Source organism: Canis aureus, chromosome 20, assembly GCF_053574225.1.
Source record: "Canis aureus isolate CA01 chromosome 20, VMU_Caureus_v.1.0, whole genome shotgun sequence".
Lineage (NCBI taxonomy): Eukaryota > Metazoa > Chordata > Mammalia > Carnivora > Canidae > Canis > Canis aureus.
The window spans coordinates 45,011,782-45,025,367 of record NC_135630.1 but is presented as its reverse complement, the minus strand read 5'-3'; the positions used below and the strand labels follow the sequence as shown (position 1 = coordinate 45,025,367).

At 35.1% G+C, this 13,586-nt stretch overlaps 1 protein-coding gene across 14 annotated transcripts in view; it reads right to left on the bottom strand.

The window, feature by feature from the left end:
* R3HDM1 (R3H domain containing 1) overlaps nucleotides 1-13,586 on the bottom strand; it is a 125,759-nt gene that overhangs the window by 104,005 nt on the left and 8,168 nt on the right. For 10 of the 14 annotated variants that reach the window (XM_077861498.1, XM_077861499.1, XM_077861503.1 and 7 more), the window contains exons 3-6: nucleotides 5,986-6,027; nucleotides 5,431-5,520; nucleotides 1,217-1,331; nucleotides 83-161 (exon numbers count right to left, since the gene is read on the bottom strand). In XM_077861498.1, the coding sequence (XP_077717624.1) occupies nucleotides 83-161; nucleotides 1,217-1,331; nucleotides 5,431-5,520; nucleotides 5,986-6,027 (326 nt within the window). Of the gene's footprint in view, nucleotides 1-82; nucleotides 162-1,216; nucleotides 1,332-5,430; nucleotides 5,521-5,985; nucleotides 6,028-13,586 lie in introns of those variants that run through there. The other 4 variants (XM_077861505.1, XM_077861512.1, XM_077861500.1 and 1 more) reach the window with 3 other exon arrangements.

Below are 13,586 nucleotides of genomic sequence, written 5' to 3'. Positions count from 1 at the left end.
ATATTCTAACTCAGTAATGAGAACAAACATAACAAAATTATGGTACTCTAAGCAATGTAAACCTTATAAATTTAATTTTTACCTGGGATTGTTTTTTAATGTATTTACTAAAAATTCATGTAGATCTATGCCAGTTGAATCAGTGTATTCTTGACTGGAATCTAAAAAACAACAACACAAAAACCCAGTATAAAGTTGTTTGAAAACAAATCCCTTTCCCTTTCAAACATGATGCATATCTTAAATAAAATGAGATGCCCCACATGGGAAAAAATTGACAAATTAGGAAAAGGGAATTTATGATGAACTCAGATGACCACAAGCTTTCTACTTGCATATAATGAACATGACATCAATTTATGTAACTGCATGTATATGCATGTTCTTAAATTTTTTTTACATGTGCCAGTTTTATTTATTCTAAATTCTTTAAGACTCTTTTATATAAACATGACAGATCTCATGATCAACAATGCCTCCATGAGTTAAAAATTAGAATGAATGAAATAATCATCTACATTTAGTGCAAATTAAGACAGCTTAGTTCAGTTATGAATATAAGTAGAGGCAATGATTTAGAAGTAGGTAGGAATTCTAGTTCTGAAAGAACATTTAATTAAATTTGATCAGGTCTATCATCAAAATAGTCTATCCTTTCAAAATAGTTTTCCAGTTCTTCCCCTTAAGTGTAATAAACTTATGCTGTTTAATACCGGCAAATGTAACTGGGTTTATAAATTAAAGAAACATTTTTATTGACTTACAATGCTAGATGGTGGTGGAGTTCTTTGAAATTGATTATGAAAGATAAGCATTCTGGGTTTCCAAGAATATTCTTACTAGATACTGAGTATTTTGGCATCGGCTCATTGTATCATAAAGAATTAAAGAGTAATACTATTTTTAATGGAATCAGATATTCAGATTATAGTGATTCCAGTATTTCATTATGAGAGACCAGTAAGAGGTCAAGACAGTTGCCTGCCTCAGTGATTCTGACATATGTTGCAGATTTTTGGCTGAAGCATCTTACTCACGTTCAGGTTTATGTTATGCCATTTTGCTCAGATAAGCAAAAGTTTTATCATCCCTTCAGTCTGTCCTGTTGGCATTTTTACTACAGATATACCATATATAGTTTTTCCAGGAATAAAGGATGGAATTATTGATGGTGAAATTAAAATTTTGTTTGAAAACACAGAAATAAATCGCAAACCTCTTGATAACATTTTTCTGGGCAACTTATCACTGGCTTTTTCTTTTTCTGCTTCATCTTTTGAGGGCTTCTCCTCTTTTTCAAATGATTGCGTTAACTGGATCTGAATTTTCTCCTGTTGGAAGGCAAAATCAGTTATAAATGAATATATAAAGCAATTCAGTTCATACCACATTTTTATATTTTTTGAATAATATAAAACTGTATGGAGGAGGAAAAGGACTAAGATTTTTATGTTATCCAATTAGATTCTTCAAAATGAAATACAATTTATTTTTACTACTTTCATCAAAGTCCTGATACAACATGTTAAAATTAATATTTTGAGTTTAATATATTAATTGAAACACATCTTCAAAATTATCTCAGAGAATATAAATATTTTCTATATTACTTTGAATGTAACTACTTGTAAAACCCCTGCAGAGTCAGAAGCAAGGTCTTCTTAACCTATTTTGTTACTGGAGAAGCCACGGCCTAACAAAATAATAATTATCATCAACCATGACAGTAGGAGTGAGTGTCAAGTCAATACTTAACAAAAAATAGTTTTTTGAGTATCCTATATAATTTCATACTCCCCCATTCTCTTGCCATATAAAAATGTAGGTACAAACTTTCCAAAACCAAATGCATACAAATGATTATTTTTAATTTATGATTTACACATTATTGTTCCTCCTTCCATCACCACAAAGATGGAAGGATTTCAAACAAGATTGTTTTCCTTCAGGGTATGTAATACTAACCATGAAGTAATCATTTCTATAAAACAGAAAAGAAGAAACTCTACATTCCATTTCAAAAATTATGTCTTTACATGTAATTTCTGAATCCAAAGAAATTCTTGGAAGTGAATTCACATAGCCTAAAAAGGTAAAATAAAATTTAAAAAATCACACAGCTCTGTTTATTCAGGCAGAATTATGAAGGCAGAATAACTTCCAGACCATTTTTACTAAAGACAGAGGTATGATCTATTTGCAGACTAAATGATACTATTATTTATTGATGAAAAACATAGATTAGACAATTACTTCACTTTTCTGGGTGATGGATATGGTGGAAATAGGTCTATTAAGTCAACATCAAAGGGGATATAAATTTTAGGAGTTGAACTTGCAGCCACAGAATTTTATTAACCTATCTGCCCCCCCCCCCCCACACACACATAATTCTTTAAAAAATGTTTGGCAGAACTTCAGATCAAATATATATATATATATATATATATATATATTTTTTCTGCCTATAGGGTTGCTGACTACTATTTTTATCTCCTTTTAATTCTGTTCCCATTCTATCGCAGTTAAATTTGTGGTTAGAATATAGGGCAAACTGCATGCGCAATTTTTACTAGAATGATGAATACTTGCTTTATACTCTTTGTCCTGCTTACTAAACTTCACACATTAATCAACCTCAACACCTGGTAAGTCATTTTTCTCATTATGACTAATTTTTGAATCCACTTTTCTTATTCTATCCCTAAATGTAAAACAGATATTTAAAAATGAATCCCAGAACTGTATTTCAGACGTAGAATATTACAGAAGTTTTCCTGACTTACAGATTCTACTCCTACTCAAGAATAAGATATGGAATCCAGATTGATGGAAAAGATTTCACATTTAGATCTTCACCAAAAGGAGCGTCCACTGGCTATCATATTTCATTTTAAAGTTCCCTTCCCAGAGCCCTATATTTTAAGTACAGATATTAAATTATTTCATTAAGATGAGCTGTATTTAAAAATCCAGTAGGCTTCGTATACCAAGGCCCTGCTTTCAGTTGGTACTGAGGCCTTGTTTTTAAGTAGCAAATAAATGCGACATATTTTAAACTCAGTAGTCCTTTTAAATGAGCTCTTCTGACTATAAATAACTGGAAGGATAGCAACATCTCCATAGGAAGCTGTAATTCCTTTACTCTTCACTCTGTCATTCACATCTGTTATTGAGGTCACTTCCCTCTCATAAGCTCTCATAAGACACAAGTGACATCTCTCTTTTAATTGCCTCTCAACCTTTTGAATAATGAGTTTTATTCTAGATTAATTCCTCAAAAATCACATTCCGAAGCAGGCATTATTAGTTGAAAAGTGTCTCTACTGCCAAGAATGAGATACTACCATATTTCATGAGAAATAGTTCATTTTCTAATTCCCATTCAGGTGCAATTTAGTTAACTTAAGGCTTGGAAGAAGATGATTTTCTACTAAAAGGAATATCTTTTGCTCAGAGAGAATAATAATGGGTTATTATGTGAAAAAAAAAAAGACTGTATCCAAGAGAAACTGAGAATCTATTAAGTGGAATACTGAACTCTGGCATAAAAACCTTATACTCATTATTCACATGCTGTAACTCAGCTTTTTGAACTTTATATAAACACAAAAATTACCTCTGAAAATTACCTCTGATCAATAATATATACATAATATGCAACATACACTTTTTTTTTTGCAACATACATTCTTGATATTTTTTTCTCATATATATTTTCACTAGATGTACTTATGTAGTGCTGTGAGAATTTTCCCTCTAATATTTTTCAGATCAGGTTAAAATGTGAATAAAACCAAAGATCACATTACACTTTTTCTCAAAAGGTATGCACTTTTTCCCTATTAACAGTCTTATAAATGCCTGACCCTTCTCATTTCCTCAATATCCTTGTATTAATTCCATGAGGCTAAGATGGTGCAACATTTTAGTCAACGGAATGAAGAAATGAATATTCAAAAAACATCACAATATCCACTGCTCCACCTTGTATAGGTGTTCTTTACTGACTCATACAATATAACTTTTAAAATTGCTATTTCAAAAAAATTCCATTGATTTCTTCCAAGGTGTACCATAACTCTTCAGCTGTGTCAATAACCATGTAAAAGCCAAAGGTTAACATTTAGAAATGTTCTCTCCAATAAGATAAAATATTTTGATATTTTGCTTCTTGCTAGAAAGTTATTTTATTACTAAAGTGTATCTACTTTATAGAAGAGATAACTCTACTATCAATGTAGTTAAATTTTAAATAAAAATCACAAATTTTGAACACTATATTCCCAACACTTGAACAAATTTGTATATATTCTTTATTGACAATAAACAACTTATTCTCAAAATCTTCCTTTTCTTGTATTTTGGGAACAAAGAAGCGGAGTACTTCAGAGAACTTGACATGTTCTAAATATGTGACAACTATCTTCAATATCTATAATAGGCTTTTGAGGGTATAATTGCCATTTATTTAAAAAAAAAAAAAAAGATGTACAACCTGCCATGGCCTACTTTCCCCTTCCTCTTTTTAGTCACCATTTTTTAAACAACCACAGGTTGCTTCAATTCTTTGAAAATGGATTATTGGGATATAAGGGGATTTCAGACTGCTCAAACTGTTAAGAAGTACAACAAACCACAAACAGGCAAAGTTATCACACTGATAAAACCACTGTTTGAGGGTCCTAAAAAACTTATGTATAAATGTCCAAGGTAACATGAGATGAAGATCAGTGCACAGCTGAGTTTATCAGAAAAGTAAAGTCAGAACATTAAAAAGAATAAAAAAGGCAAACTGAACTGTTTGCTTGAACCTCAGCTGTTCAACATTTATAAGCACAGACAGAAGAGAAATTAGAAGTATTAAACTAACAAAGAGAAAAAAAAATAAAAAAGAAGTATTAAACTATTACAGCCAACCTAACTAGAAAACTGGCTTCACCATGCGTTCAGGTTAATAAGTAAAATAATACATCAAGCCAAAGTCTTGGTTAAGTCTCCTCTTCACACACAAGCAGTTAAGTGTTTAACACATTTATAAAAGCCAGAATCAAAAGGACAAATTTCACCACTGGAAGTACCACTTTCATATTCTATGACTTTTCAATAATAATATATAATCTTTCAAAGCCATATTCCCATCTAAATATATAAATCCCTACATTTTTCCAGAGAGAGGCAACTGCACTAAGCCTTAGATTGAAGTAACAGGGCTTTCCCACATCTGTATCTTCGGTGGTAAGTATTATGAAATGTTTCACTCATTAAAAAAAAAACAAATGAATGAAAACACATACATAATGCACACACATGCATATACAACTTTTATTTAACCTTATGAAAAAATATTCTCCAGGAAGCAGGTTACTGCACCATGTCTTTAAATAACAATATTTGGTTTTCTTTTCTTTTTTTTTTTTTTTTTTTTACCTGGTTCTCCTGTGATATCTCAGCTGTAGGGGGTGGTGGAGATTCTTCACACACTGCAAGGCTCCGAACTAGCTTTAACTTTGAGCTTGACTAAAGAAAAGTATTTAAAATTAACACTACATTTCACAAATCTAGGGCATATCCAAAAGCCCCCTAGAGTTTCTTAAGTTTCTTTATAGTTTCTGGCATGTATAAAAGTAGGTGAAATGCATAAGTTAAATATATCATTAAGTATCACTAAAACCCTTTGTTAAAAGTGAAAACAAGTAACTGCAGTTTTGAAAACTGTAGCAATAGCAAGAATGGGACTAATTCCAATTTCAAAACCCAAATGGTGAGAAAGCCATTTTCTCTATAGATAGAGAACCATTAAAGATATAAAAGCAATGCACAAAAGCGACTAGGCAAGACAAAAACCCCAAATAAAACAAAATAAGCTTTCTGCCCCAAACAAAATATGACAAAACTAAACTGAATGCAGCGCTGTATGAAAACAAGGATTCATCAAGCATGAAGGAAGGCCCTTGGCATGCCAGCACAAAATATTTACTATACCTTAGACCTTTTTCCTGTCTGTCCAAATGACTGCAATGGCCGCTGAACACACAAGAAAGATTTGTATTAAATTTCATACTGAAACAGAGTTTGTTGCTTAATTCACAGTCCTAAACCACAGAGGAAACTACTTGCACAAAGTATTGGAAATGAGGAAATCAAAGTCGGTTTTAAGTAAAAAAAGTATTGATTCCTCCCAGAAGCACACTTGTGGAAGATTCCCTAAAATCATTCTGCGGGTTGGCATTTTCTTCAAGTCAGCAAATGGTCACAATTTCCGTGTTAGAAGAGCTCAACGGAACTTGTAAGGTAAACTTCTTAGGTGGCACCAAAATAATATACACTTAAGTTTATTTTATAATACATTTCACTTTAACTAAGGTTAGGGAAACACACACATACACACACACACACACACGCGCATGCAAACCCTGAGGGATTTTAAGTAGCTGTGCTTAGAAAAGTTCCAAACTTATTAAGAAGAATGAATGTTTCAAATGCACACTGCGTCAGAGTACAACTCTCTATCAACAGAGACTTTGCACTGTTAGAAGTACACCACCAGTTTGTGATGGTCTAGGGTAAGGCAATGAGGCAGAAATGAAGAAAAAAGAGCAGAGTTACAGTGTGCATGTTCATGCAGCATGAGTGTAAGATCGTCAGTCACATGACTGGGACAGCTGCTGGGGCAACCAGCTCTAGTTTGTGATACTAGGTTTTGCCTCAGGAAAGCTGAAACGCCTATGAAATAGAGCCAGATAGATAGGTTTTAAACACACTTTACTTCCCCCCACCTCCTCCAGTCTACCTCTCTAGCCCCAATACCAAACAGGAATCTGTCATTCATATGTATTAAAACCAAGAAGCTAGTTTGGTACCAAACATAAAACAGAAAGATCTTTAACACCTAGATTAGTATGCTTCACATATGAAATAAAGCCATTTCATTCCAACATCCACGAAAGCCTTCTGTAAAACCAATAGAAATGAGAATCTCCAGTACCAGTGTCTCCTGTCCCCCTTTTTGTACCCAAGGTTCTTGAAAGATAAGCAGCCCTGGATTTTGGGGATTTTTGTCCCTGGATTATACATACTACAAATTTGGCAGTGACAACAAAAGGAAAATAGAAAAAATAAAGAAAAATGACTTTCCATGTCTTATACAGAAGAAAATGGCATTTAAGGGCTCCCAAATGCACATGTCAGTGCTGCCAAGGAGAATTTCCACATGTTGGAACTGTCCTCGGTTCTTATTTACTTTCTCCTTTAGTTAGTTCAAAAGGATTTATAACAGTCTAAAAATAGAATTTAAAAAGTTATGCCATATAATGGAGGGCTTATAAGCAAAAAAGTGGGAGAAAATCAACAGATGAATACTAGAAAATGCACAAAACTGAGTTCCAAGGTATTAGAAGAAAAAAAGAATCTGTGACTTTAAAAACTTTAAAATTTTAAATAAAAGAGATGATTAAGTGGCAATATGAACTATATTTCCTATGCAGGAGGATTGAATTGATCCTGATCAAATTTTTTCGGTTTATTCTTATCTGTATAAAAGTTCAAACTATTTGTACTGATTTTCAAGGCTCTTGAATAGGTTCAGTTAAAAAGGAGATTTTAAAAGGGGTTTTGTAAAAACCTAAAGCGCTCTCTCTCTCTCTCTCTCTATATATATATATATGAGATTATTAAAGGTTAGGAATCTAGCATGTCAGAAGACCAATGTCCTATCTCTGCTCACTAGCCATAAGATTTTACCTAAAAAAAAAAGTGAAGATACAAAGATACTGTATGTTATTCCTATAGTAATGGTTTAGTTTTCATAGACATACATGCATTCACAAGCTCAGTTTTAATTCATAAGGAACCTTTGATGAAGATGAAAAGAGAGAGGTAAAATTATTTAATAAACATGTTCTGAGTTCCTGCTTATATACAAGACACTGCCAGGCACTGGGGTTACACAGATGAATAAGACAGTTTCTGGTTTCAAGAACCTTACAGTCTAAGTTCAGAATTACTGAACAGTCAAACAGAACCCAAGATCTTCAGAATTTTAGTCTATTTTACTTTTACATCAGACCTATAAAAAACCTTCTTATGGATCAAATACTCCCTTTGACAGAATACTAAAGATGGTATCCCAAAATTCCCATCCCCTGATCACTTAATCAAATTCTAACCTAGGTAAGGCTGTGAAGGGTTTTATAGATATTAAAGTCCCAAGAAGTTGATGTTAAGATACAGAGAGAGCTCAGCTGGGTCTGATCCAATCAAGAGAGCCCTTTAAAAGCTGAACGTTTACTTTGGGAGCCGAAAGGCAAGTCAGAAACAAAGGGTGAGAAGGACTGTCATGACACACCATTGCTGGCTTCTGGAGAGACACAGTCTGGAGAGACTGTGGGAGGACTGCAGGCAGGTTCTAGGAGCCAACTGGCCCTCAGCTGAGAAGTCAGTCAGGAAATGTGATTTCACACTTAGAGCCAGCTGCAAGGTACTAGGTTATGCCAGCAACTGGAATGAGCGTGAAAGCAAATTCTTCTCCCAAGCCTTCAGGAGGCCCAGCCTGGCCAACACCTTTGATTTGGGCATTAGAAACCTTAGTCAAAGAACTCAGCGGAGCCCAACTTAGCTTCTTATCTACAGAATTGTGAATTGACAAGTGGGTGTTCTTTTAAGCATCTAAGTTTATAGTAATATGCTATGCTGCAACAGAAAACAAACACACCACTACTTAAATAGATTATAACTTGCTGAAGTAGCATTATTCAATAAAAATCAGTTGTAATTTCACTTCAAAAAGCAAAGAACTGAAATTACATAATAAATTCATGACAAAACAAGTTGTTTATAAAAGTAAACAGCCTTTGTTTTATATTTTGGTATCAATTTGGCAGCCAGATTTGGCTTTAAATAGGAATAAAATTATTTAAAAAATGCATCTGATTATTTAAAGCATGTTCACCTTTTCCCCAATTTTTTAACCAGAAAATTACACATAAAATTTGCCATCTTAACAATTAAGTATGCATTCATAATGTGCAACCATCACTACCATCCATATCCATTAACTCTTCCATCCTGTAAAACTGAAACTCTATACCTATTAAATATAACTCCCCATTCCCTTCTTCCCACAACCCCTGGCAATCACCATTCTACTGTCTTAATGTTCTGGCTATATGAAGTACTTCATGTAAGTGGAATCATATAGTATTTGCCTTTTGTGATTGAATTATTTCACTTAGCATAATGATCTCAAGGTTGATTGATGTTATAGCATATTGCAGAATTTCCTTCCTAAGGCTGAGTAATATTCCATTGTATGTATATAGCAAAATGTGCTTATCTATTCATCTGCTGATGAGTGCATTTGGGTTGATTCACGTTTCAGCTATTGTGAATAATGCTGCCAAGAACATGGGCATACAAGTATTCAAAATTCTTTCAATTTTTGGGGGGTATATAAACTTAAAAGTGGAATTGCTAGATCATATGATAATTCTATTTTTAATTTTTTGAAGAACTGCTATATATACTGTCTTCCATAGTGGCTGTCCCATTTTAAATTCTCACCAAGTGTACAAGGTTTCAATTCCTCCGCATCTGTTTTCTAGTTTTTGATATCTACCCTAATGGGTGTGAAGTAGTAGGTCATTGTAGTTTTTTGCTTTTCTCTAATGATTAATGAGGATGTGTATTTTTTCATGTACTTATTGGACACTCATAGATCTTCTTTAGAGAAATATCTCCAAGGACCATTAGAGGACCATTTTTGAATAGTGTTGTTTAGGTTATGCTTGTGTTTTTTGGAATTCCCTATATAGTCTGGTTATTAATCACTTGTCAGATACAAGATTTACAAATGTTTTCTCCTACAGGTTGTCTTTTTACTCTCCTGACAGTGTCTTTTTTTTTTTCCTTTTTTTTTTTTTTAATAAATTTTTATTTATTTATGATAGTCACAGAGAGAGAGAGAGAGGCAGAGACACAGGCAGAGGGAGAAGCAGGCTCCATGCACCGGGAGCCCGACGTGGGATTTGATCCTGGGTCTTCAGGATCGCGCCCTGGGCCAAAGGCAGGCGCCAAACCGCTGCGCCACCTAGGGATCCCTTTTTTTTTTTTTGACAGTGTCTTTTAATGTACAATTCAAAAAGGTTTTCATGAAGTCCAATTTGTCTTTTTTTTTTTTCTTTTGCTGCCTGTGCCTTTGGGTGTCATATCCAAGAAATCATTGCTAAATCCAATGTTGTAAAGCTTTTGTCCCAAGTAATTGCCCTCCTCGTTTTAGAGATTTTGACTTTTATTCCCTTTGGTATCCTGATTAAAGATCAGTAAGAATTATGCTTTATAAACACTGCATTATTATATCAAAATATGGCTTTACATTGATTGCATATGGAGAAAAATTAACATTGAAATTTAGGCAATAACTACATATGCAAACCAAGCACATTACTCCAACACAGCCCTTAGTTTAAAAAGCTGTTTCAGTTAGGTGAAAATTGACATTGCTGCATGGGGTCAGTAATTGCTTTGAACATCTGTTATATTTGTACAAGATTAATCTCTTCAGAGACCATGATTCTGATAGGGTGGAGTCATCTGTGTTGGCCCCTTTCATGGAATAGTAGAGCCCCTCAATTAAGAAAGCAAGGTGGTTCAGGGCACACAGCAAGATGGTCCTCAAATCACTTTTAACTCAGGGCCAACAATATTTTAAAAATCTTGATTAGCCATCCTGCAGTAAGCCTCCATCATAGTTTTCTGTTGAGAAAAACTACTTATGGCAAGAATCATGTTAAACCAAGATTCATCTGACCCTAGTCTCCCTCACCAGCTTGATAAGAGATGCTGAGTATCTTTCCTGAGTCAACAGGTGGCATATATGCATGTGAGTTTAGCATTATACTTTCCCTTTCTAAAACCCATCCACTCTGAGAACACTCTGGCTTTCTTTTTTTTTTTTTTTTTTTAATTTTTTATTTATTTATGATAGTCACACACAGAGAGAGAGAGGCAGAGACATAGGCAGAGAGAGAGGCAGGCTCCATGCACCGGGAGCCCGATGTGGGATTCGATCCTGGGTCTCCAGGATCGCGCCCTGGGTCAAAGGCAGGCGCCAAACCGCTGCGCCACGCAGGGATCCCCACTCTGGCTTTCTTATCTCACTCTTACCAGTCAAGTCTCACAAATTAGGCAGCAAGTCTATGCCTTGGACAGGGATGCCCCCCGGAGTATCCTCATTTTTGCAAATGTTGTAGCATCTACAAGACTAAGCAAAGAGAGTCTGAGTTCACTGTAAAATGCACTGAAACACTGATGCTTTTAGGGTAGTTGAGCAAAAATGAGGCTTTACTGCTCTGGAAAAACCAAATGGAGGTAGAGGGCTAGAAGGTGAGTCTCAGTTATGCCTCTAGGTCTCTAGGTGATCCTGGGCAATTCATTTCCATCAGTGTAGGTTATCTGGAAAATGGAAGCGGTACTCAGATGAGCTTTAGAAACTTTAGCTGTGACTCTTGACTTTTATGAATTTACCTCCAACATTGTGGGTCACTACTTTGAGCTTTTCTCACCAACTCGGAATCGTTTTTGGAAGAAATGTAAATGTGATTGAGGGCACCTCTTCTCCCTCCAAGGCATGTCTTCCTCAGGTTCGTAAGGGGTGATGGTGGTGATAATCTCCCCACATGTCCATGGTTTTCAAAAGGAAACCCATCTACCCTGAACCCAAAAACATACTTTCAGTTTCCAAGCACTGGATCTGGCTCCAGAAGACTATTAATATAGTCTTGTCTCAGATCGACTCTTTTCTTGAAAATGCCACATTCCCTCTCTGGTAATACTGAACCAACCCAGTGACTTTCCTCCTGTTGTCTGTGGGGCCATGATCAGCGTATCACTGCTCTGGGCTGTGTATGTTTCTGCTGAAAACGTCCACGGGTCAGGGAGTTTGGTGTGACTAATCATTTGGTTGGGGTAGCTTCCATTGCTTAATGGTTGTTTTCCTTTATTAGTGTTGTTGCTTTTGCTTTAGGCATCTAACACCTCACTGTTCAAAGTACAGCCCATTGGCCTGGGAACTGGGAGGTTGTTGAGATGCAGAATCTTGGAGGTATCAACCCACACCTTCTTCAGTATGTTTTGTGGCTTTGCAGTATTCACTCTGACCTCCTTAAAGTTGTCAACTTTTAACAGATCTGTCTGGCAGCTCCAGCTTCACGGCCTCTTCTGTCTCAGGTGTGCAGACTGCAGCATATATCCCTGGGAACTGGGATGTCGGAGGTGGAGCCTTGGCTGGCCCCTTTGGTGTCATATTTAAGAAATCACTGCCAAATCCAATGTCATGATGCATTTCCCCCTGTTTCTTCTAAGAGTTTCATATTTTAGTTCTTATTTTTAGGGTTTTCATCCATTTTGTATTAATTTTTGTATATGGCATTAAATAAAGCTCCAACTTCCTTCTTTTGCATGTGGATATCCAGGTATCCCAGTCACCTTTTGCTGAGAAGACTGTCCTTTCTCCATGGTGTTGGCAAATCTTCTCAAAAATCATTTGACTGTGTATGGAATTCAAGAGTCTATTTCTGGGATCCTTATTTTATTACATTGGTCTATATGTCTGTCTTTATGCAGTACTACATGGTTTCGATTACTGTAGCTTTGATGTAACTTGTGAAATTTAAATGTGTGAGTCCTCTAATTTTGTTCTTTTTCAAGATTGTTTTGGTGGGTGTAGGGTGGAGTGAAATGAGTAAAAGGAATTAAGGAGTACAAATGCCAGTTACAAAGTAAGTTACAGGGGATGTTATGTACAACATGGGGAATATATTAATTTTGTATGCCGACAGATGGTAACTAGATTTATTGAGGTATACATTTTACAGTGTATACAAAGGCTAAATCACTATGTTGTACACCTGAAGCTAATATACTGTATGTCAAATAATCCTCAATTAAAAAATTATTTTAGCTATTCTGGGTGCTATGAGATTCCCCACGAATTTCAGAATGGGTTTTTTTTTTTTTTTTTTTAACTTCAGCAAAAAATGTCATTTGGATTTTGATAGGGATCGCATTAAATCTGCAGATCACTTTGCATACTGACATTTTAACAATATCAAATCTGTTCATAAACATGGGATGTGTTTCTATTTAGTTATGGAATCTTTAAGCATTGCTATATAGTTTTCATTGTACAAGTCTTTTATCTCCTTGATTAAGTTAATTCCTAAGTTTTTTTTTTTTTTTTTTTAAGGCGAGGGCAGAGGGAGAGCAAGAGAATCTTAAGCAGGCTCCACCTCACCACCCTGAGATCATGACCTGAGCCAAAATCAAGAGTTGGACAGTTAACCAACTGAGCCACCCAGGAGACCCTGGAATTACTTTTTGAAATGTGTGGTAGAATTTACCAGTACAGCCATCAGGTCCAGGGCTCTCCTCTGCTACAAGATTTTTGATTACTGATTGAATCTCCTTACTAGTTACAGGTCTATTCAGATTTTGTTTCTTCATGATTTAGTCTTGCTAGGTTTTAGGTTTCTGGGATTTGTCTATTTCACCCAGACTATTCAATTTGTTGATGCACATTCGTAGTACCC